Consider the following 27,847-nt stretch of genomic DNA (forward strand, 5'->3'; position numbering starts at 1 on the left):
CCAGTGTATATAGCCATGTTATCATTGACTCAGTACTGGTACCCAGTGTATATAGACTCATTACTGGTACCCAGTGTATATAGCCATGTTATCATTGACTCAGTACTGGTACCCAGTGTATATAGCCATGCTATTATTGACTCAGTACTGGTACCCAGTGTATAGAGCCATGTTATCATTGACTCAGTACTGGTACCCAGTGTATATAGACTCAGTACTGGTACCCAGTGTATATGACCATGTTATCATTGACTCAGTACTGGTACCCAGTGTATATAGACTCAGTACTGGTACCCAGTGTATATAGACTCAGTACTGGTACCCAGTGTATATAGCCATGTTATCATTGACTCAGTACTGGTACCCAGTGTATATAGCCATGTTATCATTGACTCAGTACTGGTACCCAGTGTATATAGACTCAGTACTGGTACCCAGTGTATATAGACTCAGTACTGGTACCCAGTGTATATAGACTCATTACTGGTACCCAGTGTATATAGACTCATTACTGGTACCCAGTGTATATATACTCAGTACTGGTACCCAGTGTATATAACCATGTTATCATTGACTCAGTACTGGTACCCAGTGTATATAGCCATGTTATCATTGACTCAGTACTGGTACCCAGTGTATATAGACTCAGTACTGGTACCCAGTGTATATAGACTCAGTACTGGTACCCAGTGTATATAGACTCAGTACTGGTACCCAGTGTATATAGCCATGTTATCATTGACTCAGTACTGGACCTGTTGTTGGCTGAGTATGACATGTTACTATGACCTCTTCACCTATTGGCTGAGTATGACATGATACTATGACCTCTTCACCTATTGGCTGAGTCTGACATGTTACTATGACCTCTTCACCTGTTGGCTGAGTATGACATGATACTATGACCTCTTCACCTATTGGCTGAGTATGACATGATACTATGACCTCTTCACCTATTGGCTGAGTATGACATGATACTATGACCTCTTCACCTATTGGCTGAGTCTGACATGTTACTATGACCTCTTCACCTGTTGGCTGAGTCTGACATGTTACTATGACCTCTTCACCTATTGGCTGAGTATGACATGATACTATGACCTCTTATGCTATTGGCTGAGTCTGAGATGTTACTATGACCTCTTCACCTATTGGCTGAGTATAACATGTTACTATGACCTCTTCACCTGTTGGCTGAGTATGACCTGAGTTGGGATGTGACCATCTCTTACCTGGCTGGTCTCTGGGGCAGGTCCCTCCACCATGTTGACCTGAGTTGGGATGTGACCATCTCTTACCTGGCTGGTCTCTGGGGCAGGTCCCTCCACCATGTTGACCTGAGTTGGGATGTGACCATCTCTTACCTGGCTGGTCTCTGGGGCAGGTCCCTCCACCATGTTGGCTTGGAACAGCAACTGCAGCAGGTGGACCTGGGCCACACTGAGGAAGAACTGCAGACTAGATGTTACGTTCACCTCCAGGGAGTGACCACACACCAGCACCTCCTGTTGGGACAGAGAGACAATATAAACACCAGCACCTCCTGTTGGGACAGAGAGACAATATAAACACCAGCACCTCCTGTTGAGACAGAGAGAGACAATATAAACACCAGCACCTCCTGTTGGGACAGAGAGAGACAATATAAACACCAGCACCTCCTGTTGGGACAGAGAGAGACAATATAAACACCAGCACCTCCTGTTGGGTCAGAGAGAGACAATATAAACACCAGCACCTCCTGTTGGGTCAGAGAGAGAGACAATATAAACACCAGCACCTCCTGTTGGGTCAGAGAGAGAGACAATATAAACACCAGCACCTCCTGTTGGGGCAGAGAGACAATATAAACACCAGCACCTCCTGTTGGGTCAGAGAGAGACAATATAAACACCAGCACCTCCTGTTGGGTCAGAGAGAGACAATATAAACACCAGCACCTCCTGTTGGGACAGAGACAATATAAACACCAGCACCTCCTGTTGGGACAGAGAGAGACTATATAAACACCAGCACCTCCTGTTGGGACAGAGAGAGACCACACACCAGCACCTCCTGTTGGGGCAGAGAGACAATATAAACACCAGCACCTCCTGTTGGGACAGAGAGACAATATAAACACCAGCACCTCCTGTTGGGTCAGAGAGAGACCACACACCAGCACCTCCTGTTGGGGCAGAGAGACAATATAAACACCAGCACCTCCTGTTGGGACAGAGAGAGACAATATAAACAGCAGCACCTCCTGTTGGGTCAGAGAGAGAGACAATATAAACACCAGCACCTCCTGTTGAGACAGAGAGAGAAAATATAAACACCAGCACCTCCTGTTGGGACAGAGAGAGACAATATAAACACCAGCACCTCCTGTTGGGTCAGAGAGAGACCACACACCAGCACCTCCTGTTGGGGCAGAGAGACAATATAAACACCAGCACCTCCTGTTGGGGCAGAGAGAGACCACACACCAGCACCTCCTGTTGGGTCAGAGAGAGACAATATAAACACCAGCACCTCCTGTTGGGGCAGAGAGAGACCACACACCAGCACCTCCTGTTGGGTCAGAGAGAGACCACACACCAGCACCTCCTGTTGGGGCAGAGAGACAATATAAACACCAGCACCTCCTGTTGGGACAGAGAGAGACAATATAAACACCAGCACCTCCTGTTGGGACAGAGAGAGACAATATAAACACCAGCACCTCCTGTTGAGACAGAGAGAGAGACAATATAAACACCAGCACCTCCTGTTGGGTCAGAGAGAGACAATATAAACACCAGCACCTCCTGTTGGGTCAGAGAGAGACAACACACCAGCACCTCCTGTTGGGACAGAGAGAGACTATATAAACACCAGCACCTCCTGTTGGGTCAGAGAGAGAGACTATATAAACACCAGCACCTCCTGTTGGGTCAGAGAGAGAGACTATATAAACACCAGCACCTCCTGTTGGGACAGAGAGAGACAATATAAACACCAGCACCTCCTGTTGGGTCAGAGAGAGACAATATAAACACCAGCACCTCCTGTTGGGTCAGAGAGAGACCACACACCAGCACCTCCTGTTGGGACAGAGAGAGACCACACACCAGCACCTCCTGTTGGGACAGAGAGAGACAATATAAACACCAGCACCTCCTGTTGGGACAGAAAGAGACATTATAAACACCAGCACCTCCTGTTGGGACAGAGAGAGACAATATAAACACCAGCACCTCCTGTTGGGACAGAGAGAGACCACACACCAGCACCTCCTGTTGGGACAGAGAGAGACAATATAAACACCAGCACCTCCTGTTGGGACAGAGAGAGACAATATAAACACCAGCACCTCCTGTTGGGTCAGAGAGAGACAATATAAACACCAGCACCTCCTGTTGGGTCAGAGAGAGACAATATAAACACCAGCACCTCCTGTTGGGTCAGAGAGAGACAATATAAACACCAGCACCTCCTGTTGGGTCAGAGAGAGACAATATAAACACCAGCACCTCCTGTTGGGACAGAGAGAGACCACACACCAACACCTCCTGTTGGGTCAGAGAGAGACAATATAAACACCAGCACCTCCTGTTGGGTCAGAGAGAGACAATATAAACACCAGCACCTCCTGTTGGGTCAGAGAGAGACAATATAAACACCAGCACCTCCTGTTGGGACAGAGAGAGACAATATAAACACCAGCACCTCCTGTTGGGTCAGAGAGAGACAATATAAACACCAGCACCTCCTGTTGGGTCAGAGAGAGACAATATAAACACCAGCACCTCCTGTTGGGTCAGAGAGAGACAATATAAACACCAGCACCTCCTGTTGGGTCAGAGAGAGACAATATAAACACCAGCACCTCCTGTTGGGACAGAGAGAGACAATATAAACACCAGCACCTCCTGTTGGGACAGAGAGAGACCACACACCAGCACCTCCTGTTGGGACAGAGAGAGACAATATAAACACCAGCACCTCCTGTTGGGTCAGAGAGAGACAATATAAACACCAGCACCTCCTGTTGGGTCAGAGAGAGACCACACACCAGCACCTCCTGTTGGGGCAGAGAGACAATATAAACACCAGCACCTCCTGTTGGGTCAGAGAGAGACAATATAAACACCAGCACCTCCTGTTGGGACAGACAGAGAGACAATATAAACACCAGCACCTCCTGTTGGGGCAGAGAGAGACAATATAAACACCAGCACCTCCTGTTGGGACAGAGAGAGACCACACACCAGCACCTCCTGTTGGGACAGAGAGAGACAATATAAACACCAGCACCTCCTGTTGGGTCAGAGAGAGACAATATAAACACCAGCACCTCCTGTTGGGTCAGAGAGAGACAATATAAACACTAGCACCTCCTGTTGGGACAGAGAGAGACCACACACCAACACCTCCTGTTGGGTCAGAGAGAGACAATATAAACACCAGCACCTCCTGTTGGGTCAGAGAGAGACAATATAAACACCAGCACCTCCTGTTGGGACAGAGAGAGAGACAATATAAACACCAGCACCTCCTGTTGGGACAGAGAGAGACAATATAAACACCAGCACCTCCTGTTGGGACAGAGAGAGACCACACACCAGCACCTCCTGTTGGGACAGAGAGAGACAATATAAACACCAGCACCTCCTGTTGGGTCAGAGAGAGACCACACACCAGCACCTCCTGTTGGGGCAGAGAGACAATATAAACACCAGCACCTCCTGTTGGGACAGAGAGAGACAATATAAACACCAGCACCTCCTGTTGAGACAGAGAGAGAGACAATATAAACACCAGCACCTCCTGTTGGGTCAGAGAGAGACAATATAAACACCAGCACCTCCTGTTGGGTCAGAGAGAGACAACACACCAGCACCTCCTGTTGGGACAGAGAGAGACTATATAAACACCAGCACCTCCTGTTGGGTCAGAGAGAGAGACTATATAAACACCAGCACCTCCTGTTGGGTCAGAGAGAGAGACTATATAAACACCAGCACCTCCTGTTGGGACAGAGAGAGACAATATAAACACCAGCACCTCCTGTTGGGTCAGAGAGAGACAATATAAACACCAGCACCTCCTGTTGGGTCAGAGAGAGACCACACACCAGCACCTCCTGTTGGGACAGAGAGAGACCACACACCAGCACCTCCTGTTGGGACAGAGAGAGACAATATAAACACCAGCACCTCCTGTTGGGACAGAAAGAGACATTATAAACACCAGCACCTCCTGTTGGGACAGAGAGAGACAATATAAACACCAGCACCTCCTGTTGGGACAGAGAGAGACCACACACCAGCACCTCCTGTTGGGACAGAGAGAGACAATATAAACACCAGCACCTCCTGTTGGGACAGAGAGAGACAATATAAACACCAGCACCTCCTGTTGGGTCAGAGAGAGACAATATAAACACCAGCACCTCCTGTTGGGTCAGAGAGAGACAATATAAACACCAGCACCTCCTGTTGGGTCAGAGAGAGACAATATAAACACCAGCACCTCCTGTTGGGTCAGAGAGAGACAATATAAACACCAGCACCTCCTGTTGGGACAGAGAGAGACCACACACCAACACCTCCTGTTGGGTCAGAGAGAGACAATATAAACACCAGCACCTCCTGTTGGGTCAGAGAGACAATATAAACACCAGCACCTCCTGTTGGGTCAGAGAGAGACAATATAAACACCAGCACCTCCTGTTGGGACAGAGAGAGACAATATAAACACCAGCACCTCCTGTTGGGTCAGAGAGAGACAATATAAACACCAGCACCTCCTGTTGGGTCAGAGAGAGACAATATAAACACCAGCACCTCCTGTTGGGTCAGAGAGAGACAATATAAACACCAGCACCTCCTGTTGGGTCAGAGAGAGACAATATAAACACCAGCACCTCCTGTTGGGACAGAGAGAGACAATATAAACACCAGCACCTCCTGTTGGGACAGAGAGAGACCACACACCAGCACCTCCTGTTGGGACAGAGAGAGACAATATAAACACCAGCACCTCCTGTTGGGTCAGAGAGAGACAATATAAACACCAGCACCTCCTGTTGGGTCAGAGAGAGACCACACACCAGCACCTCCTGTTGGGGCAGAGAGACAATATAAACACCAGCACCTCCTGTTGGGTCAGAGAGAGACAATATAAACACCAGCACCTCCTGTTGGGACAGACAGAGAGACAATATAAACACCAGCACCTCCTGTTGGGGCAGAGAGAGACAATATAAACACCAGCACCTCCTGTTGGGACAGAGAGAGACCACACACCAGCACCTCCTGTTGGGACAGAGAGAGACAATATAAACACCAGCACCTCCTGTTGGGTCAGAGAGAGACAATATAAACACCAGCACCTCCTGTTGGGTCAGAGAGAGACCATATAAACACTAGCACCTCCTGTTGGGACAGAGAGAGACCACACACCAACACCTCCTGTTGGGTCAGAGAGAGACAATATAAACACCAGCACCTCCTGTTGGGTCAGAGAGAGACAATATAAACACCAGCACCTCCTGTTGGGACAGAGAGAGAGACAATATAAACACCAGCACCTCCTGTTGGGACAGAGAGAGACAATATAAACACCAGCACCTCCTGTTGGGACAGAGAGAGACCACACACCAGCACCTCCTGTTGGGACAGAGAGAGACAATATAAACACCAGCACCTCCTGTTGGGTCAGAGAGAGACCACACACCAGCACCTCCTGTTGGGGCAGAGAGACAATATAAACACCAGCACCTCCTGTTGGGTCAGAGAGAGACAATATAAACACCAGCACCTCCTGTTGGGACAGACAGAGAGACAATATAAACACCAGCACCTCCTGTTGGGGCAGAGAGAGACAATATAAACACCAGCACCTCCTGTTGGGACAGAGAGAGACCACACACCAGCACCTCCTGTTGGGACAGAGAGAGACAATATAAACACCAGCACCTCCTGTTGGGTCAGAGAGAGACCACACACCAGCACCTCCTGTTGGGTCAGAGAGACAATATAAACACCAGCACCTCCTGTTGGGTCAGAGAGAGACCACACACCAGCACCTCCTGTTGAGACAGAGAGACAATATAAACACCAGCACCTCCTGTTGAGACAGAGAGACAATATAAACACCAGCACCTCCTGTTGGGACAGAGAGAGACCACACACCAGCACCTCCTGTTGAGACAGAGAGACAATATAAACACCAGCACCTCCTGTTGGGACAGAGAGAGACAATATAAACACCAGCACCTCCTGTTGGGTCAGAGAGAGAAACAATATAAACACCAGCACCTCCTGTTGGGTCAGAGAGAGACAATATAAACACCAGCACCTCCTGTTGGGTCAGAGAGAGACAATATAAACACCAGCACCTCCTGTTGCATCAGAGAGAGAAACAATATAAACACCAGCACCTCCTGTTGGGACAGAGAGACAATATAAACACCAGCACCTCCTGTTGGGTCAGAGAGAGACAATATAAACACCAGCACCTCCTGTTGGGACAGAGAGAGACAATATAAACACCAGCACCTCCTGTTGGGTCAGAGAGAGACAATATAAACACCAGCACCTCCTGTTGGGACAGAGAGAGACCACACACCAGCACCTCCTGTTGGGACAGAGAGAGACAATATAAACACCAGCACCTCCTGTTGAGACAGAGAGACAATATAAACACCAGCACCTCCTGTTGGGACAGAGAGACAATATAAACACCAGCACCTCCTGTTGGGTCAGAGAGAGAGACAATATAAACACCAGCACCTCCTGTTGGGTCAGAGAGAGAGACAATATAAACACCAGCACCTCCTGTTGGGTCAGAGAGAGACAATATAAACACCAGCACCTCCTGTTGGGACAGAGAGAGACAATATAAACACCAGCACCTCCTGTTGGGTCAGAGAGAGACAATATAAACACCAGCACCTCCTGTTGGGACAGAGAGAGACCACACACCAGCACCTCCTGTTGGGACAGAGAGAGACAATATAAACACCAGCACCTCCTGTTGGTAAAGGTTCTGGGTTCATGTTGAAACCTCACTATAAAGGTTCTGGGTTCATGTTGAAACCTCACTATAAAGGTTCTGGGTTCATGTTGAAACCTCACTGTAAAGGTTCTGGGTTCATGTTTAAACCTCACTGTAAAGGTTCTGGGTTCATGTTGAAACCTCACTGTAAAGGTTCTGGGTTCATGTTGAAACCTCACTGTAAAGGTTCTGGGTTCATGTTGAAACCTCATATTAAAGGTTATGGGTTCATGTTGATACCTCACTGTAAAGGTTCTGGGTTCATGTTGATACCTCACTGTAAAGGTTATGGGTTCATGTTGATACCTCACTGTAAAGGTTCTGGGTTCATGTTGATACCTCACTATAAAGGTTCTGGGTTCATGGTGAAATCTCATATTAAAGGTTCTGGGTTCATGTTTAAACCTCACTGTAAAGGTTCTGGGTTCATGTTTAAACCTCACTGTAAAGGTTCTGGGTTCATGTTGATACCTCACTGTAAAGGTTCTGGGTTCATGTTGATACCTCACTATAAAGGTTCTGGGTTCATGTTGAAACCTCACTGTAAAGGTTCTGGGTTCATGTTGATACCTCACTGTAAAGGTTCTGGGTTCATGTTGATACCTCACTGTAAAGGTTCTGGGTTCATGGTGAAATCTCATATTAAAGGTTCTGGGTTCATGTTGATACCTCACTGTAAAGGTTCTGGGTTCATGTTAAAACCTCACTGTAAAGGTTCTGGGTTCATGTTGATACCTCACTGTAAAGGTTATGGGTTCATGTTTAAACCTCACTGTAAAGGTTCTGGGTTCATGTTAAAACCTCACTGTAAAGGTTCTGGGTTCATGTTGATACCTCACTGTAAAGGTTCTGGGTTCATGTTTAAAACCTCACTGTAAAGGTTCTGGGTTAATGTTGATACCTCACTGTAAAGGTTCTGGGTTCATGTTCAAACCTCATATTAAAGGTTCTGGGTTCATGGTGCCTCATACTAACCTCCACTTGTCTGTTGTCAGGGGATCTGGGCTTGCTGAATATGATGGCAGGTGCTGCTGTCACTCTGACAGAGAAGTCCGTCACGATGGGGGTGAGGATGGCTCTCCTCTCCTGGTGTCTCCTGATACTGGGGGTGGGGGGAGAGAACAGAGAGAGAGGTCAGGATGGGGGTGAGGATGGACCTCCTCTCCTGGTGTCTCCTGATACTGGGGGGGCAGAGAGAGAGGTCAGGATGGGGGTGAGGATGGCTCTCCTCTCCTGGTGTCTCCTGGTACTGGGGGAGGAACAGAGAGAGAGGTCAGGATGGGGGTGAGGATGGCTCTCCTCTCCTGGTGTCTCCTGATACTGGGGGGGCAGAGAGAGAGGTCAGGATGGGGGTGAGGATGGCTCTCCTCTCCTGGTGTCTCCTGGTACTGGGGGGGGGGGGGGGGGGGAGGAACAGAGAGAGAGGTCAGGATGGGGGTGAGGATGGCTCTCCTCTCCTGGTGTCTCCTGGTGTTCCACCCTTCATCTACGCTGATTGAAATGGATTTAACAGGTGACATCAATAAGGGATCATATCTTTCACCTGGTCAGTCTGTGTCCATAGTAATGTTGGGTACACTCAGTGTATTAAAATAGAAGTAAGTCCGCATGGAGGTCAGGGGTCATCTTTAATCACACACTGGGTCGGCCATCTTTAATCACACACTGGGTTGGCCATCTTTAATCTCACACTGGGTCGGCCATCTTTAATCACACACTGGGTTGGCCATCTTTAATCACTAATCACACACTGGGTCGGCCATCTTTAATCACACACTGGGTCGGCCATCTTTAATCACACACTGGGTCGGCCATCTTTAATCACACACTGGGTCGGCCATCTTTAATCACACACTGGGTCGGCCATCTTTAATCACACACTGGGTTGGCCATCTTTAATCACACACTGAGTTGGCCATCTTTAATCTCACACTGGGTTGGCCATCTTTAATCTCACACTGGGTTGGCCATCTTTAATCACACACTGGGTTGGCCATCTTTAATCACACACTGGGTTGGCCATCTTTAATCACACACTGGGTTGGCCATCTTTAATCACACACTGGGTTGGCCATCTTTAATCACACACTGGGTTGGCCATCTCTAATCACTAATCACACACTGGGTTGGCCATCTTTAATCACACACTGGGTTGGCCATCTTTAATCACACACTGGGTTGGCCATCTTTAATCACACACTGGGTTGGCCATCTTTAATCTCACACTGGGTCGGCCATCTTTAATCTCACACTGGGTTGGCCATCTTTAATCACTAATCACACACTGGGTTGGCCATCTTTAATCACTAATTACACACTGGGTCGGCCATCTTTAATCACACACTGGGTCGGCCATCTTTAATCACACACTGGGTCGGCCATCTTTAATCACACACTGGGTTGGCCATCTCTAATCACACACTGGGTTGGCCATCTTTAATCCCCTCTCATGGCTGTCAGTAGTACAGTCAGTCTATAGGCTGTCAGCAGTACAGTCAGTCTATATGCTGTCAGTAGTACAGTCAGTCTATAGGCTGTCAGTAGTACAGTCAGTCTATAGGCTGTCAGTAGTACAGTCAGTCTATAGGCTGTCAGTAGTACAGTCTATAGGCTGTCAGTAGTACAGTCTATAGGCTGTCAGTAGTACAGTCTATAGGCTGTCAGTAGTACAGTCTATAGGCTGTCAGTAGTACAGTCTATAGGCTGTCAGTAGTACAGTCAGTCTATAGGCTGTCAGTAGTACAGTCTATAGGCTGTCAGTAGTACAGTCTATAGGCTGTCAGTAGTACAGTCTATAGGCTGTCAGTAGTACAGTCTATAGGCTGTCAGTAGTACAGTCAGTCTATAGCTGAGTGGGTCTGTTTTCCCCTCTCATGGCTGTCAGTAGTACAGTCTATAGGCTGTCAGTAGTACAGTCTATAGGCTGTCAGTAGTACAGTCAGTCTATAGCTGAGTGGGTCTGTTTTCCCCTCTCATGGCTGTCAGTAGTACAGTCTATAGGCTGTCAGTAGTACAGTCAGTCTATAGCTGAGTGGGTCTGTTTTCCCCTCTCATGGCTGTCAGTAGTACAGTCAGTCTAAAGCTGAGTGGGTCTGTTTTCCCCTCTCATGGCTGTCAGTAGTACAGTCAGTCTATAGCTGAGTGGGTCTGTTTTCCCCTCTCATGGCTGTCAGTAGTACAGTCAGTCTATAGCTGAGTGGGTCTGTTTTCCCTCTCATGGCTGTCAGTAGTACAGTCAGTCTATAGCTGAGTGGGTCTGTTTTCCCCTCTCATGGCTGTCAGTAGTACAGTCAGTCTATAGCTGAGTGGGTCTGTTTTCCCCTCTCATGGCTGTCAGTAGTACAGTCAGTCTATAGCTGAGTGGGTCTGTTTTCCCCTCTCATGGCTGTCAGTAGTACAGTCAGTCTATAGCTGAGTGGGTCTGTTTTCCCCTCTCATGGCTGTCAGTAGTACAGTCAGTCTATAGCTGAGTGGGTCTGTTTTCCCCTCTCATGGCTGTCAGTAGTACAGTCAGTCTATAGCTGAGTGGGTCTGTTTTCCCCTCTCATGGCTGTCAGTAGTACAGTCAGTCTATAGCTGAGTGGGTCTGTTTTCCCCTCTCATGGCTGTCAGTAGTACAGTCAGTCTATAGCTGAGTGGGTCTGTTTTCCCCTCTCATGGCTGTCAGTAGTACAGTCAGTCTATAGCTGAGTGGGTCTGTTTTCCCCTCTCATGGCTGTCAGTAGTACAGTCTATAGGCTGTCAGTAGTACAGTCAGTCTATAGGCTGTCAGTAGTACAGTCTATAGGCTGTCAGTAGTACAGTCTATAGGCTGTCAGTAGTACAGTCTATAGGCTGTCAGTAGTACAGTCTATAGGCTGTCAGTAGTACAGTCAGTCTATAGGCTGTCAGTAGTACAGTCAGTCTATAGGCTGTCAGTAGTACAGTCAGTCTATAGGCTGTCAGTAGTACAGTCAGTCTATAGGCTGTCAGTAGTACAGTCAGTCTATAGGCTTTCAGTAGTACAGTCAGTCTATAGCTGAGTGGAGAGTTTAGTCTCTTTGGTCAACAGCAGTGGAAACACGTTCATAGCTGAAGTATAGTTGTGTCTTCGCTGACAAACAGGCACACGTTTTCAAACTCTCACTTCCTGTGCTAACTGACCTCTACAATACCACACACTTCACAGGGTCCAACATGTAACTGTCCTCTACAATACCACACACTTCACAGGGTCCAACCTGTGGACTATGTCCTCTACAATACCACACACTTCACAGGGTCCAACCTGTGGACTATGTCCTCTACAATACCACACACTTCACAGGGTCCAACCTGTGGACTATGTCCTCTACAATACCACACACTTCACAGGGTCCAACATGTAACTGTCCTCTACAATACCACACACTTCACAGGGTCCAACCTGTGGACTATGTCCTCTACAATACCACACACTTCACAGGGTCCAACCTGTGGACTATGTCCTCTACAATACCACACACTTCACAGGGTCCAACCTGTAACTGTCCTCTACAATACCACACACTTCACAGGGTCCAACCTGTGGACTATGTCCTCTACAATACCACACACTTCACAGGGTCCAACCTGTGGACTATGTCCTCTACAATACCACACACTTCACAGGGTCCAACCTGTGGACTATGTCCTCTACAATACCACACACTTCACAGGGTCCAACCTGTAACTGTCCTCTACAATACCACACACTTCACAGGGTCCAACCACAGGGTCCAACCCAATATATCTGTACCCGGGCAGTTCCTACTTCAGCTCCAACACAGTGACAGGACTATGTCTGTACCTGGGCAGTTCCTAGTTCAGCTCCAACCTGTGGACTATGTCTGTACCTGGGCAGTTCCTACTTCAGCTCCAACCTGTGGACTATGTCTGTACCTGGGCAGTTCCTACTTCAGCTCCAACCTGTGGACTATGTCTATACCTGGGCAGTTCCTACTTCAGCTCCAACATGTGGACTATGTCTGTACCTGGGCAGTTCCTACTTCAGCTCCAACACAGTGACAGGACTATGTCTGTACCTGGGCAGTTCCTACTTCAGCTCCAACATGTGGACTATGTCTGTACCTGGGCAGGTCCTACTTCAGCTCCAACATGTGGACTATGTCTGTACCTGGGCAGTTCCTACTTCAGCTCCAACATGTGGACTATGTCTGTACCTGGGCAGTTCCTACTTCAACTCCAACACAGTGACAGGACTATGTCTGTACCTGGGCAGTTCCTACTTCAGCTCCAACATGTGGACTATGTCTGTACCTGGGCAGTTCCTACTTCAGCTCCAACACAGTGACAGGACTATATCTGTACCTGGGCAGTTCCTACTTCAGCTCCAACATGTGGACTATGTCTGTACCTGGGCAGTTCCTACTTCAGCTCCAACCTGTGGACTATGTCTGTACCTGGGCAGTTCCTACTTCAGCTCCAACACAGTGACAGGACTATATCTGTACCTGGGCAGTTCCTACTTCAGCTCCAACATGTGGACTATGTCTGTACCTGGGCAGTTCCTACTTCAGCTCCAACATGTGGACTATGTCTGTACCTGGGCAGTTCCTACTTCAACTCCAACACAGTGACAGGACTATGTCTGTACCTGGGCAGTTCCTACTTCAGCTCCAACATGTGGACTATGTCTGTACCTGGGCAGTTCCTACTTCAGCTCCAACATGTGGACTATGTCTGTACCTGGGCAGTTCCTACTTCAGCTCCAACACAGTGACAGGACTATGTCTGTACCTGGGCAGTTCCTACTTCAGCTCCAACACAGTGACAGGACTATGTCTGTACCTGGGCAGTTCCTACTTCAGCTCCAACCTGTGGACTATGTCTGTACCTGGGCAGTTCCTACTTCAGCTCCAACATGTGGACTATGTCTGTACCTGGGCAGTTCCTACTTCAGCTCCAACCTGTGGACTATGTCTGTACCTGGGCAGCTCCTACTTCAGCTCCAACACAGTGACAGGACTATGTCTGTACCTGGGCAGTTCCTACTTCAGCTCCAACATGTGGACTATGTCTGTACCTGGGCAGTTCCTACTTCAGCTCCAACACGTGGACTATGTCTGTACCTGGGCAGTTCCTACTTCAGCTCCAACATGTGGACTATATCTGTACCTGGGCAGTTCCTACTTCAGCTCCAACCTGTGGACTATGTCTGTACCTGGGCAGTTCCTACTTCAGCTCCAACACAGTGACAGGACTATGTCTGTACCTGGGCAGTTCCTACTTCAGCTCCAACCTGTGGACTATGTCTGTACCTGGGCAGTTCCTACTTCAGCTCCAACACAGTGACAGGACTATGTCTGTACCTGGGCAGTTCCTACTTCAGCTCCAACCTGTGGACTATGTCTGTACCTGGGCAGTTCCTACTTCAGCTCCAGACAGGGTGTGTTAAAAACGGAGACGTTATTTGACAAGACTCTATTTAAGAAACACAAAAAGCCCTCAACGACCAAAAACCTTTACTCCTATTTTCATTCATGTGCATTCCAACAATCAAGTTATATATTTGTGGGAAACATTTGTTAGCAGGAAAAACAAATATACAAGTTAATTAACACATCTGTTGCTGTTATTAAAACAATCAAACTGTGTAGCCTCCGATACTTCTACAGAGCCAGTAGGATTACAGCAGAACCATTCCTAGGTGGCCCTACAGTACTGTGCTGACATTCATTGTGTGTGTTACCCATATCCTCGGGGGAGCCAGGCCAGATCACTGTTTCTCTGAGAGTTACTTTGAGTGGGCTGGTTTCCCGAGGAGGTGGAATGATCTGGGAGACAGAGAGAGGGTCCTCGAGGTTCTGGGTAATCTCCTTCAGAGTTACAGTGAAACAGTGAGTGTCCCGTTGCATGGGACAGGTGCCATCCCTCACCACAGAGAGAGAGAGAGAGAGCAGAGAGAGAGAGAGCAGAGGGAGAGAGAAAGAGAGAGAGAGAGACAGAGAGAGAGAGAGAGAGAGAGAGAGAGAGAGAGAGCAGAAGGAGAGAGAGAGAGAGAGAGAGAGAGAGAGAGAGAGAGAGAGAGAGAGAGAGAGAGAGAGAGAGAGAACCAGCTCAGTTTACCAACTAGGCCTCAGAGGCCCAGGGAAGACAGTATATCTGCAGTGGTGTAAAGTACTTAAATAAAAAATACTATAAAGTACTACTTAAGATGTGTTTGGGGTATCTGTACTTTACTATTTTTGACAGCTTTACCTTCACTACATTCTTAAAGAAAGTAAAGTACTTTTTACTCCTTACATTTTCCCTGAAACCCAAAATAATTTGTTTAGCAGGACAGGAAATGGTCCAATTCACACACTAATCAGAGAACATCCCTGGTCATCCCTACTGCCTCTGATCTGGAGGACTCACTAAACAGAGAACATCCCTGGTCCTCCCTACTGCCTCTGATCTGGAGGACTCACTAAACAGAGAACATCCCTGGTCAATTCTACTGCCTCTGATCTGGAGGACTCACTAAACAGAGAACATCCCTAGTGTCTGAGTGATGTAGTGTTCCCCAACTCTATTGGCTGGGCTCAGCTCTGACCTCAACTCTATTGGCTGGGCTCAGCTCTGACACCAACTCTATTGGCTGGACTCAGCTCTGACCTCAACTCTATTGGCTGGGCTCAGCTCTGACCTCAACTCTATTGGCTGGACTCAGCTCTGACCTCAACTCTATTGGCTGGGCTCAGCTCTGACACCAACTCTATTGGCTGAGCTCAGCTCTGACCTCAACTCTATTGGCTGGGCTCAGCTCCGACCTCAACTCTATTGGCTGGGCTCAGCTCTGACCTCAACTCTATTGGCTGGGCTCAGCTCTGACACCAACTCTATTGGCTGGACTCAGCTCTGACACCAACTCTATTGGCTGGGCTCAGCTCTGACCTCAACTCTATTGGCTGGGCTCAGCTCTGACCTCAACTCTATTGGCTGGGCTCAGCTCTGACACCAACTCTATTGGCTGGACTCAGCTCTGACCTCAACTCTATTGGCTGGGCTCAGCTCTGACCTCAACTCTATTGGCTGGACTCAGCTCTGACCTCAACTCTATTGGCTGGGCTCAGCTCTGACACCAACTCTATTGGCTGAGCTCAGCTCTGACCTCAACTCTATTGGCTGGGCTCAGCTCCGACCTCAACTCTATTGGCTGGGCTCAGCTCTGACCTCAACTCTATTGGCTGGGCTCAGCTCTGACACCAACTCTATTGGCTGGACTCAGCTCTGACACCAACTCTATTGGCTGGGCTCAGCTCTGACCTCAACTCTATTGGCTGGACTCAGCTCTCAGTGTGTGTGTGTCTCTCTCTCAGTGTGTGTGTGTCTCAGTGTGTGTGTGTCTCTCAGTGTGTGTGTGTCTCTCAGTGTGTGTGTGTCTCTCAGTGTGTGTGTGTGTCTCAGTGTGTGTGTGTGTCTCAGTGTGTGTGTCTCTCTCAGTGTGTGTGTGTGTCTTTCAGTGTGTGTGTGTCTCTCAGTGTGTGTGTCTCTCTCAGTGTGTGTGTGTGTGTCTTTCAGTGTGTGTGTCTCTCTCAGTGTGTGTGTGTGTGACTGTGTCTCTCAGTGTGTGTCTCTCTCAGTGTGTGTGTGTGTGTGTGTGTGTGTGTGTGACTGTGTGTCTCTCTCAGTGTGTGTGTGTGACTGTGTGTCTCTCAGTATGTCTCTCAGTGTGTGTCTCCCTCAGTGTGTGTGTGTGTGTGTGACTGTGTCTCTCAGTGTGTGTGTGTCTCTCAGTGTGTCTCTCAGTGTGTCTCTCCCTCAGTGTGTGTGTGTGTGTGTGTGTGTGTGTGTGTGTGTGTGTGTGTGTGTGTGTGTGTGTGTGTGTGTGTGTGACTGTGCGTCTCCATGGTTACGCGGCATGCTGCTCTATTCTAATGTATTTCTATCTGACAGGGAACTCATCGGGAATTCCTTTCAGCGACGCCGGGGTTTCTGGGTCCTTCTGGAAACACACAGCTGAAAGAACCAGCCAAGTCAAACAGGCAGTAAAACGTCTGCTTGTTTTAGCTCCCGGTTCTCTATGAAACATGACAGGCTTTGTAATTATGAGTCTGTACGGGGGGAACCAAGCAGACGAGTGGCCCAAATAGTACCCTATACCCTATGTAGTGCACTACGTTTGACCAGAGCCCTATGGGCCCAGTAGTGCACTACGTCTGACCAGAGCCCTATACCCTATGTAGTGCACTACGTTTGACCAGAGCCCTATATGGCCCAGTAGTGCACTACATTAGACCAGAGCCCTATGGGCCCAGTAGTGCACTACATTAGACCAGAGCCCTATGGGCCCAGTAGTGCACTACATTAGACCAGAGCCCTATGGACCCAGTAGTGCACTACATTAGACCAGAGCCCTATGGGCCCAGTAGTGCACTACATTAGACCAGAGCCCTATGGACCCAGTAGTGCACTACATTAGACAAGAGCCCTATGGACCCAGTAGTGCACTACATTAGACCAGAGCCCTATGGACCCAGTAGTGCACTACATTAGACCAGAGCACTATGGACCCAGTAGTGCACTACATTAGACCAGAGCCCTATGGACCCAGTAGTGCACTACATTAGACCAGAGCCCTATGGACCCAGTAGTGCACTACATTAGACCAGAGCCCTATGGACCCAGTAGTGCACTACATTAGACCAGAGCCCTATGGACCCAGTAGTGCACTACATTAGACCAGAGCCCTATGGGCCCAGTAGTGCACTACATTAGACCAGAGCCCTATATGGCCCAGTAGTGCACTACATTAGACCAGAGCCCTATGGACCCAGTAGTGCACTACATTAGACCAGAGCCCTATGGACCCAGTAGTGCACTACATTAGACCAGAGAGCCCTATGGACCCAGTAGTGCACTACATTAGACCAGAGCCCTATGGGCCCAGTAGTGCACTACATTAGACCAGAGCCCTATGGACCCAGTAGTGCACTACATTAGACCAGAGCCCTATTTGGGACTCACAGTCGGTCACTGAGCCTTGTTGCACCTCACCATTTGATCACCCAGAGCACCTCCCTCTACCAGCTGAACATCTGACAGGAAGTGATGCGATGAGCCAACCAAGTCGTAACACATCCTGTTACCTACTAGTTACAACACTCGGATTCAGAGATTTACTGATTGGTAGAATCAGATGTGTTTCTGCTTGGCTGGGACAAAACCCTGCACCCACACTGGCCCGGTGCAGATATGATTGGCCACCTTGGTACTAAGATGTGGCTAGGTACTTCCTTATTGGATCGTTGTACCCAGTAGTCTGTCCTGATTGGTTAGTTATACCCAATAGTCTGTCCTTATTGGATCGTTGTACCCAGTAGTCTGCCGTGATTGGTTAGTTATACCCAGTAGTCTGCCGTGATTGGTTAGTTATACCCAGTAGTCTGTCCTGATTGGTTAGTTATACCCAGTAGTCTGTCCTGATTGGTTAGTTATACCCAGTAGTCTGTCCTGATTGGTTAGTTATACCCAGTAGTCTGTCCTGATTGGATAGTTGTACCCAGTAGTCTGCCGTGATTGGTTGTTTACCTGCTGGCCATGTTCCATTCCAGGGCAGGGTTCTGTGAGTTCCTCTCTGTCTCGGTGGACACGCCCCCCTTAGACCCCTCCTTCTCTGGTTTGAGCTGCTCCCATTGGGCGGTACCGATGTTGATGGACTGCAGATCCAGCTGGTACTGGCGGTCCTCCACCTCTGACCCCGGGTCGCGCAGGATGCCCAGGTTCAACGCTCGCCTGGGGGAGGAAAACAGGGACGTTATGAGGTTAAACAGCCACAATAACATCACCGGAACACAGACCTCTGACATCATAGGTACCGCCTCTGTCATGTGATCAGCATTTACCCATCACCCCCTGGGGCTCATTCGGGTTTGTTATAGTGCATTGGGAATCAGTCAGTTCTCTATGATGACACCACTTCTGAACACACAGAGAGGCTCATTTGTTGCATAATGTAGCTGTTACCATGGCTACCCGCGGTTTCAGCTCGCTACCTAAACACTAACCAACAGTCACAGTCAATAGAGGCAAGACGACACAGTTTCAGCTGACCGAACCACTAAGCCTGCAGAGCTGTGGTTGGGTTTATAATGTGATGTGACCAGACCAGTCAGAGTCTACCCTGGGTGGGCAGTAGACTACCTCTCACTGAACCTCTCCCAGTATGTAGACTACCTCTCACTGAACCTCTCCCAGTATGTAGACTACCTCTCACTGAACCTCTCCCAGTATGTAGACTACCTCTCACTGAACCTCTCCCAGTATGTAGACTACCTCTCCCTGAACCTCTCCCAGTATGTAGACTACCTCTCCCAGTATATAGACTACCTCTCACTGAACCTCTCCCAGTATCTCCGCTGTGCAATCTGGTTTCCGAGCCGGTCACGGGTGCACCTCAGCCACGCTCAAGGTACTAAACGATATCATAACCGCCATCGATAAAAGACAGTACTGTGCAGCAGTCTTCATCGACCTTGCCAAGGCTTTCGACTCTGTCAATCACCATATTCTTATCGGCAGACTCAATAGCCTCGGTTTCTCGGATGACTGCCTTGCCTGGTTCACCAATTACTTTGCAGACAGAGTTCAGTGTGTCAAATCGGAGGGCATGCTGTCCGGTCCTCTGGCAGTCTCTATGGGGGTGCCACAGGGTTCAATTCTCGGGCCGACTCTTTTCTCTGTATATATCAATGATGTTGCTCTTGCTGCGGGCGATTCCCTGATCCACCTCTACGCAGACGACACCATTCTATATACTTTCGGCCCGTCATTGGACACTGTGCTATCTAACCTCCAAACGAGCTTCAATGCCATACAGCACTCCTTCCGTGGCCTCCAACTGCTCTTAAACGCGAGTAAAACCAAATGCATGCTTTTCAACCGATCGCTGCCTGCACCCGCATGCCCGACTAGCATCACCACCCTGGATGGTTCCGACCTTGAATATGTGGACATCTATAAGTACCTAGGTGTCTGGCTAGACTGCAAACTCTCCTTCCAGACTCACATCAAACATCTCCAATCGAAAATCAAATCAAGAGTCGGCTTTCTATTCCGCAACAAAGCCTCCTTCACTCACGCCGCCAAGCTTACCCTAGTAAAACTGACTATCCTACCGATCCTCGATTTGGCGATGTCATCTACAAAATGGCTTCCAACACTCTACTCAGCAAACTGGATGCAGTCTATCACAGTGCCATCCGCTTTGTCACCAAAGCACCTTATACCACCCACCACTGCGACTTGTATGCTCTAGTCGGCTGGCCCTCGCTACATATTCGCCGCCAGACCCACTGGCTACAGGTCATCTACAAGTCCATGCTAGGTAAAGCTCCGCCTTATCTCAGTTCACTGGTCACGATGGCAACACCCATCCGTAGCACACGCTCCAGCAGGTGTATCTCACTGATCATCCCTAAAGCCAACACCTCATTTGGCCGCCTTTCGTTCCAGTACTCTGCTGCCTGTGACTGGAACGAACTGCAAAAATCGCTGAAGTTGGAGACTTTTATCTCCCTCACCAACTTCAAACATCAGCTATCCGAGCAGCTAACCGATCACTGCAGCTGTACATAGTCTATTGGTAAATAGCCCACCCATTTTCACCTACCTCATTCCCATACTGTTTTTATACTGTTTTTTTATTTATTTATTTACTTTTCTGCTCTTTTGCACACCAATATCTCTACCTGTACATGACCATCTGATCATTTATCACCCCAGTGTTAATCTGCAAAATTGTATTATTCACCTACCTCCTCATGCCTTTTGCACACATTGTATATAGACTGCCCATTTTTTCTCTACTGTGTTATTGACTTGTTAATTGTTTACTCCATGTGTAACTCTGTGTTGTCTGTTCACACTGCTATGCTTTATCTTGGCCAGGTCGCAGTTGCAAATGAGAACTTGTTCTCAACTAGCCTACCTGGTTAAATAAAGGTGTTCTCAACTAGCCTACCTGGTTAAATAAAGGTGTTCTCAACTAGCCTACCTGGTTAAATAAAGGTGTTCTCAACTAGTCTACCTGGTTAAATAAAGGTGTTCTCAACTAGTCTACCTGGTTAAATAAAGGTGTTCTCAACTAGTCTACCTGGTTAAATAAAGGTGTTCTCAACTAGTCTACCTGGTTAAATAAAGGTGTTCTCAACTAGTCTACCTGGTTAAATAAAGGTGAAATAAAAAATAAAAAAATAAATGTAGACTACCTCTCACTGAACATCTCCCAGTATGTAGACTACCTCTCACTGAACATCTCCCAGTATGTAGACTACCTCTCACTGAACCTCTCCCAGTATGTAGACTACCTCTCACTGAACCTCTCCCAGTATGTAGACTACCTCTCACTGAACCTCTCCCAGTATGTAGACTACCTCTCACTGAACCTCTCCCAGTATGTAGACTACCTCTCACTGAACCTCTCCCAGTATGTAGACTACCTCTCACTGAACCTCTCCCAGTATGTAGGCTACCTCTCCCTGAACCTCTCCCAGTATGTAGACTACCTCTCCCAGTATGTAGACTACCTCTCACTGAACCTCTCCCAGTATGTAGACTACCTCTCACTGAACCTCTCCCAGTATGTAGACTACCTCTCACTGAACCTCTCCCAGTATGTAGACTACCTCTCACTGAACCTCTCCCAGTATGTAGACTACCTCTCACTGAACTTCTCCCAGTATGTAGACTACCTCTCACTGAACCTCTCCCAGTATGTAGACTACCTCTCCCAGTATGTAGACTACCTATCACTGAACCTCTCCCAGTATGTAGACTACCTCTCCCAGTATGTAGACTACCTCTCACTGAACCTCTCCCAGTATGTAGACTACCTCTCCCAGTATGTAGACTACCTATCACTGAACCTCTCCCAGTATGTAGACTACCTCTCCCAGTATGTAGACTACCTATCACTGAACCTCTCCCAGTATGTAGACTACCTCTCACTGAACCTCTCCCAGTATGTAGACTACCTCTCACTGAACCTCTCCCAGTATGTAGACTACCTCTCCCAGTATGTAGACTACCTCTCACTGAACCTCTCCCAGTATGTAGACTACCTCTCCCAGTATGTAGACTACCTCTCACTGAACCTCTCCCAGTATGTAGACTACCTCTCCCAGTATGTAGACTACCTCTCACTGAACCTCTCCCAGTATGTAGACTACCTCTCACTGAACCTCTCCCAGTATGTAGACTACCTCTCACTGAACCTCTCCCAGTATGTAGACTACCTCTCACTGAACCTCTCCCAGTATGTAGGCTACCTCTCCCTGAACCTCTCCCAGTATGTAGACTACCTCTCCCAGTATGTAGACTACCTCTCACTGAACCTCTCCCAGTATGTAGACTACCTCTCACTGAACCTCTCCCAGTATGTAGACTACCTCTCACTGAACCTCTCCCAGTATGTAGACTACCTCTCACTGAACCTCTCCCAGTATGTAGACTACCTCTCACTGAACCTCTCCCAGTATGTAGACTACCTCTCCCAGTATGTAGACTACCTCTCACTGAACCTCTCCCAGTATGTAGACTACCTCTCACTGAACCTCTCCCAGTATGTAGACTACCTCTCACTGAACCTCTCCCAGTATGTAGACTACCTCTCACTGAACTTCTCCCAGTATGTAGACTACCTCTCACTGAATCTCTCCCAGTATGTAGACTACCTCTCCCAGTATGTAGACTACCTCTCACTGAACCTCTCCCAGTATGTAGACTACCTCTCCCAGTATGTAGACTACCTATCACTGAACCTCTCCCAGTATGTAGACTACCTCTCCCAGTATGTAACTACCTATCACTGAACCTCTCCCAGTATGTAGACTACCTCTCACTGAACCTCTCCCAGTATGTAGACTACCTCTCACTGAACCTCTCCCAGTATGTAGACTACCTCTCCCAGTATGTAGACTACCTCTCACTGAACCTCTCCCAGTATGTAGACTACCTCTCCCAGTATGTAGACTACCTCTCACTGAACCTCTCCCAGTATGTAGACTACCTCTCCCAGTATGTAGACTACCTATCACTGAACCTCTCCCAGTATGTAGACTACCTCTCACTGAACCTCTCCCAGTATGTAGACTACCTCTCACTGAACCTCTCCCAGTATGTAGACTACCTCTCCCAGTATGTAGACTACCTCTCACTGAACTTCTCCCAGTATGTAGACTACCTCTCACTGAACCTCTCCCAGTATGTAGACCACCTCTCCCAGTATGTAGACTAACTCCCACTGAACCTCTCCCAGTATGTAGACTACCTCCCACTGAACCTCTCCCAGTATGTAGACTACCTCCCACTGAACCTCTCCCAGTATGTAGACTACCTCCCACTGAACCTCTCCCAGTATGTAGACTACCTCCCACTGAAACTCTCCCAGTATGTAGACTACCTCTCCCAGTATGTAGACTACCGCCCACTGAACCTCTCCCAGTATGTAGACTACCTCTCACTGAACCTCTCCCAGTATGTAGACTACCTCTCCCAGTATGTAGACTACCTCTCACTGAACCTCTCCCAGTATGTAGACTACCTCTCACTGAACCTCTCCCAGTATGTAGACTACTTCTCCCAGTATGTAGACTACCTCTCACTGAACCTCTCCCAGTACGTAGACTACCTCTCACTGAACCTCTCCCAGTATGTAGACTACCTCTCACTGAACCTCTCCCAGTATGTAGACTACCTCTCACTGAACCTCTCCCAGTATGTAGACTACTTCTCCCAGTATGTAGACTACTTCCCCCAGTATGTAGACTACTTCTCCCAGTATGTAGACTACCTGTCCCAGTATGTAGACTACCTCTCCCAGTATGTAGACTACCTCCCACTGAACCTCTCCCAGTATGTAGACTACCTCTCCCAGTATGTAGACTACTTCTCACTGAACCTCTCCCAGTGTGTAGACTACCTCCCACTGAATCTCTCCCAGTATGTAGACAACCTCTCACTGAATCTCTCCCAGTGTGTAGACTACCTCTCACTGAACCTCTCCCAGTGTGTAGACTACCTCCCACTGAACCTCTCCCAGTATGTAGACAACCTCTCACTGAACCTCTCCCAGTATGTAGACTACCTCCCAATGAACCTCTCCCAGTATGCAGACTACCTCTCATTGAACCTCTCCCAGTATGTAGACTACCTCTTACTGAACCCCTCCCAGGATGTAGACCACCTCTCCCAGTATGTAGACTACCTCTCACTGAACCTCTCCCAGTATGTAGACTACCTCTCACTGAACCTCTCCCAGTATGTAGACTACCTCTCACTGAACCTCTCCCAGTATGTAGACTACCTCCCACTGAACCTCTCCCAGTATGTAGACTACCTCTCACTGAACCTCTCCCATGATGTAGACTACCTCTCCCAGTATGTAGACTACCTCTTACTGAACCCCTCCCAGGATGTAGACTACCTCTCCCAGTATGTAGACTACCTCTCACTGAACCTCTCCCAGTAGGTAGACTACCTCTCACTGAACCTCTCCCAGTATGTAGACTACCTCTCACTGAACCTCTCCCAGTATGTAGACTACCTCTCACTGAACCTCTCCCATGATGTAGACTACCTCCCACTGAACCTCTCCCAGTATGTAGACTACCTCTCCCAGTATGTAGACTACCTCTCACTGAACCTCTCCCAGTATGTAGACTACCTCCCACTGAACCTCTCCCAGTATGTAGACTACCTCCCACTGTACCTCTCCCAGTATGTAGACTACCTCCCACTGAACCTCTCCCAGTATGTAGACTACCTCCCACTGAACCTCTCCCAGTATGTAGACTACCTCCCACTGTACCTCTCCCAGTATGTAGACTACCTCCCACTGAACCTCTCCCAGTATGTAGACTACCTCTCCCAGTATGTAGACTCTCTCTCACTGAACCTCTGCCAGTATGTAGACTACCTCCCACTGAACCTCTCCCATGATGTAGACTACCTGTCACTGAACCTCTCCCAGTATGTAGACTACCTCTCACTGAACCTCTCCCAGTATGTAGACTACCTCTCCCAGGATGTAGACTACCTCTCCCAGTATGTAGACTACCTCCCACTGAACCTCTCCCAGTATGTAGACTACTTCTCCCAGTATGTAGACTACCTCTCACTGAACCTCTCCCAGGATGTAGACTACCTCTCACTGAACATCTCCCAGTATGTAGACTACCTCTCCCAGGATGTAGACTACCTCTCCCAGTATGTAGACTACCGCCCACTGAACCTCTCCCAGTATGTAGACTACTTCTCCCAGTATGTAGACTACCTCCCACTGAACCTCTCCCAGTATGTAGACTACCTCTCCCAGTATGTAGACTACCTCCCACTGAACCTCTCCCAGTATGTAGACTACTTCTCCCAGTATGTAGACTACCTCTCACTGAACCTCTCCCAGGATGTAGATTACCTCCCACTGAACCTCTCCCAGTATGTAGACTACCTCTCCCAGTATGTAGACTACCTCCCACTGAACCTCTCCCAGTATGTAGACTACCTCTCCCAGTATGTAGACTACCTCTCCCAGGATGTAGACTACCTCTCCCAGGATGTAGACTACCTCTCACTGAACCTCTCCCAGTATGTAGACTACCTCTCCCAGTATGTAGACTACCTCTCCCAGGATGTAGACTACCTCTCCCAGTATGTAGACTACTTATACAAACTGTACCAGAACAGAGCAGAGCAGCAGATCTAGATATATCACAGAGGGCATTAGATTTAATTTCTCTCCCCATTTGAAGTTCTCTACCCTGTAGAGCAGGGGTGTCAAAGTCAAATGGACGGAGGGCCAAATAAAAAAATCAGCTACAAGACGAGGGCCGGACTGTTCGAATGTTCATTGAACATTTTTTAAATGACGCATATAGTCTAGTGAACCTAATTGAACCTACTGAAAACCTAACAAATATATTACAATATGATCAGATAAATAAAGCAATATTTTCTTATGGCTCTGTCAGTAATCTTTAATTTTCAACAGACACAAAAGACAAATTTCCTTTATATAAATATCCCCATAACATGAACATTAAATGAAAGAAACCGGTATTCAAGGCACCATCAGTAGACTATATTTTCTATTTTAGCAAAAGTGGGCTAAATTTACTTCAAAGAAAAAACAATAATAGCAATTTTCTATCATCCACTCAACTGAAATATTTTTAAAATATAATTGGATTGAAATACAAAAAATAAAGTGCAAAAATCTATTAATCAAAAACAACACTTTGTTTAAGGAGAAGTAACATGCAGTGAAAACAAATATTAAATTTTAACTTTTAAACTTGAACTGAGTAAAAACTCTAAATATGTGATTGCACAGTAATGTTCACTTGTTTGAGGTTGAGGGTGATACTTGGTGGTGTCCCATCTTTTCCACAAGTTCATCAATGTTCGGGTAAGGCTCTGAGCTGAAGAAATCCTCAGAATTGAGTGGAGGTGTTCAGCAGTAAGTCGACTTCTGTGTGATGTTTTGTTCAGGTTCATCAAAGAAAACAGTTGTTCACACAGGTATGTGCTGCCAAACATAGACAACGTTTGAGCAGCCTGGATGCGCAGCTGGGGCATTGTGCCGGGGAGGAAGCGGGCGAACTCCGCAGCACCCACTGCCGCATATTTTGCCCTCAGTGCATCATTGCATTGGAGGTCAATCAACTCCATTTGGAGGTTTGGTGGTGAGCTTTCCACGTCAACAGCAAATGGGTTACCGAGCAGTTCCAACCTGCTTTTTGTGCTTCAAAGTCAGCAAATCGGCGTCGAAAGTCAGCGGCAAGCATACCTATTTTATCAGCCAACTGTGTGCTCGGGACGCACTGGTAGAGAGCTTCTCTTTCATGGTCTGGCAGCTGGGAAAGTGGCTCAAATTTTCTTTCCGCATCTGCGTCTCCCACAGAGTCAGTTTGGTTTTTAAATGCCTTCACTGTACTGTACATATCAGAGATGACACGATCCCGACCCTGCAGCTGCAAGTTTATTGCATTCAGATGACTCGTAATGTCACACAGAAAAGCCATTTCACACAGAAACATTTCGTCTCGGAGTTGTGTTGTGTCTTTCCCTTTGCTGTCCAAGAACAGACAAATCTCCTCACGAAAGCCGAAACATCTTTGAAGCACCTTTCCCTGGCTTAGCCATCGCACCTCTGTGTGATAAGGCAAATCACCATGCTCCGTTTCTAACTCCGTCAGAAATGCCTTGAACTGGCGGTGATTCAAACCTTTGGCTCTGATAAAGTTAACTGTGCGCGTGATGATGCTCATTACATGCTCCATTTTCAAGGCTTTACCGCACAACGCTTCCTGGTGTATGATACAATGATAAGCTGTCAGCTCACCTGTCGCGTTTTCCTCTTGCATCTTTTCCCGTATCTTCGCCACCAGTCCGCTCCTGTGTCCACACATCGCAGGTGCTCCGTCGGTTGTCAAACCCACGAGTTTTTCCCAAGGCAGCTCCATCTCATTTACACATCTTGACACCTCTTCATACAAATCATGCCCCGTAGTTGTGCCATGCATAGGACGTAAAGCCAAAACTCCTCTGTCACGCTTTAGGTTGGAGTCCACTCCGCGGATGAAAATTGACAACTGGGCAATGTCAGAAATGTCGGTGCTCTCATCCACAGCCAAGGAATATGCAATAAAATCTTTTCCCTTTTTCACAAGCTGCTCTTTTAGATTGATGGACAACTGGTCTACTCTCTCGGCAATGGTGTTTCTGCTCAGACTCACATTTAAAAGAGTTGCCTTTTTTCTGGGCAAACTTCGTCACAAACTTTAATCATGCAGTTTTTGATGAAATCCCCCTCCGTAAATGG

General features: G+C 47.9%; 1 protein-coding gene across 1 annotated transcript in view; it reads right to left on the reverse strand.

The window, feature by feature from the left end:
• Window positions 1-1,232: 1,232 nt before the first annotated feature.
• Window positions 1,233-27,847, reverse strand: part of LOC135570112 (intermembrane lipid transfer protein VPS13B-like) — a gene marked incomplete at its 3' end in the record, with an annotated part of 79,628 nt that continues 53,013 nt past the window's right edge. The window contains exons 6-8 of the mRNA XM_065016182.1: window positions 18,559-18,762; window positions 9,001-9,127; window positions 1,233-1,505 (exon numbers count right to left, since the gene is read on the reverse strand). Of these exons, the coding sequence (XP_064872254.1) occupies window positions 1,233-1,505; window positions 9,001-9,127; window positions 18,559-18,762 (604 nt within the window). The remainder of the gene's footprint in view (window positions 1,506-9,000; window positions 9,128-18,558; window positions 18,763-27,847) is intronic.

Source organism: Oncorhynchus nerka, unplaced genomic scaffold (assembly GCF_034236695.1).
Source record: "Oncorhynchus nerka isolate Pitt River unplaced genomic scaffold, Oner_Uvic_2.0 unplaced_scaffold_1099, whole genome shotgun sequence".
NCBI lineage: Eukaryota > Metazoa > Chordata > Actinopteri > Salmoniformes > Salmonidae > Oncorhynchus > Oncorhynchus nerka.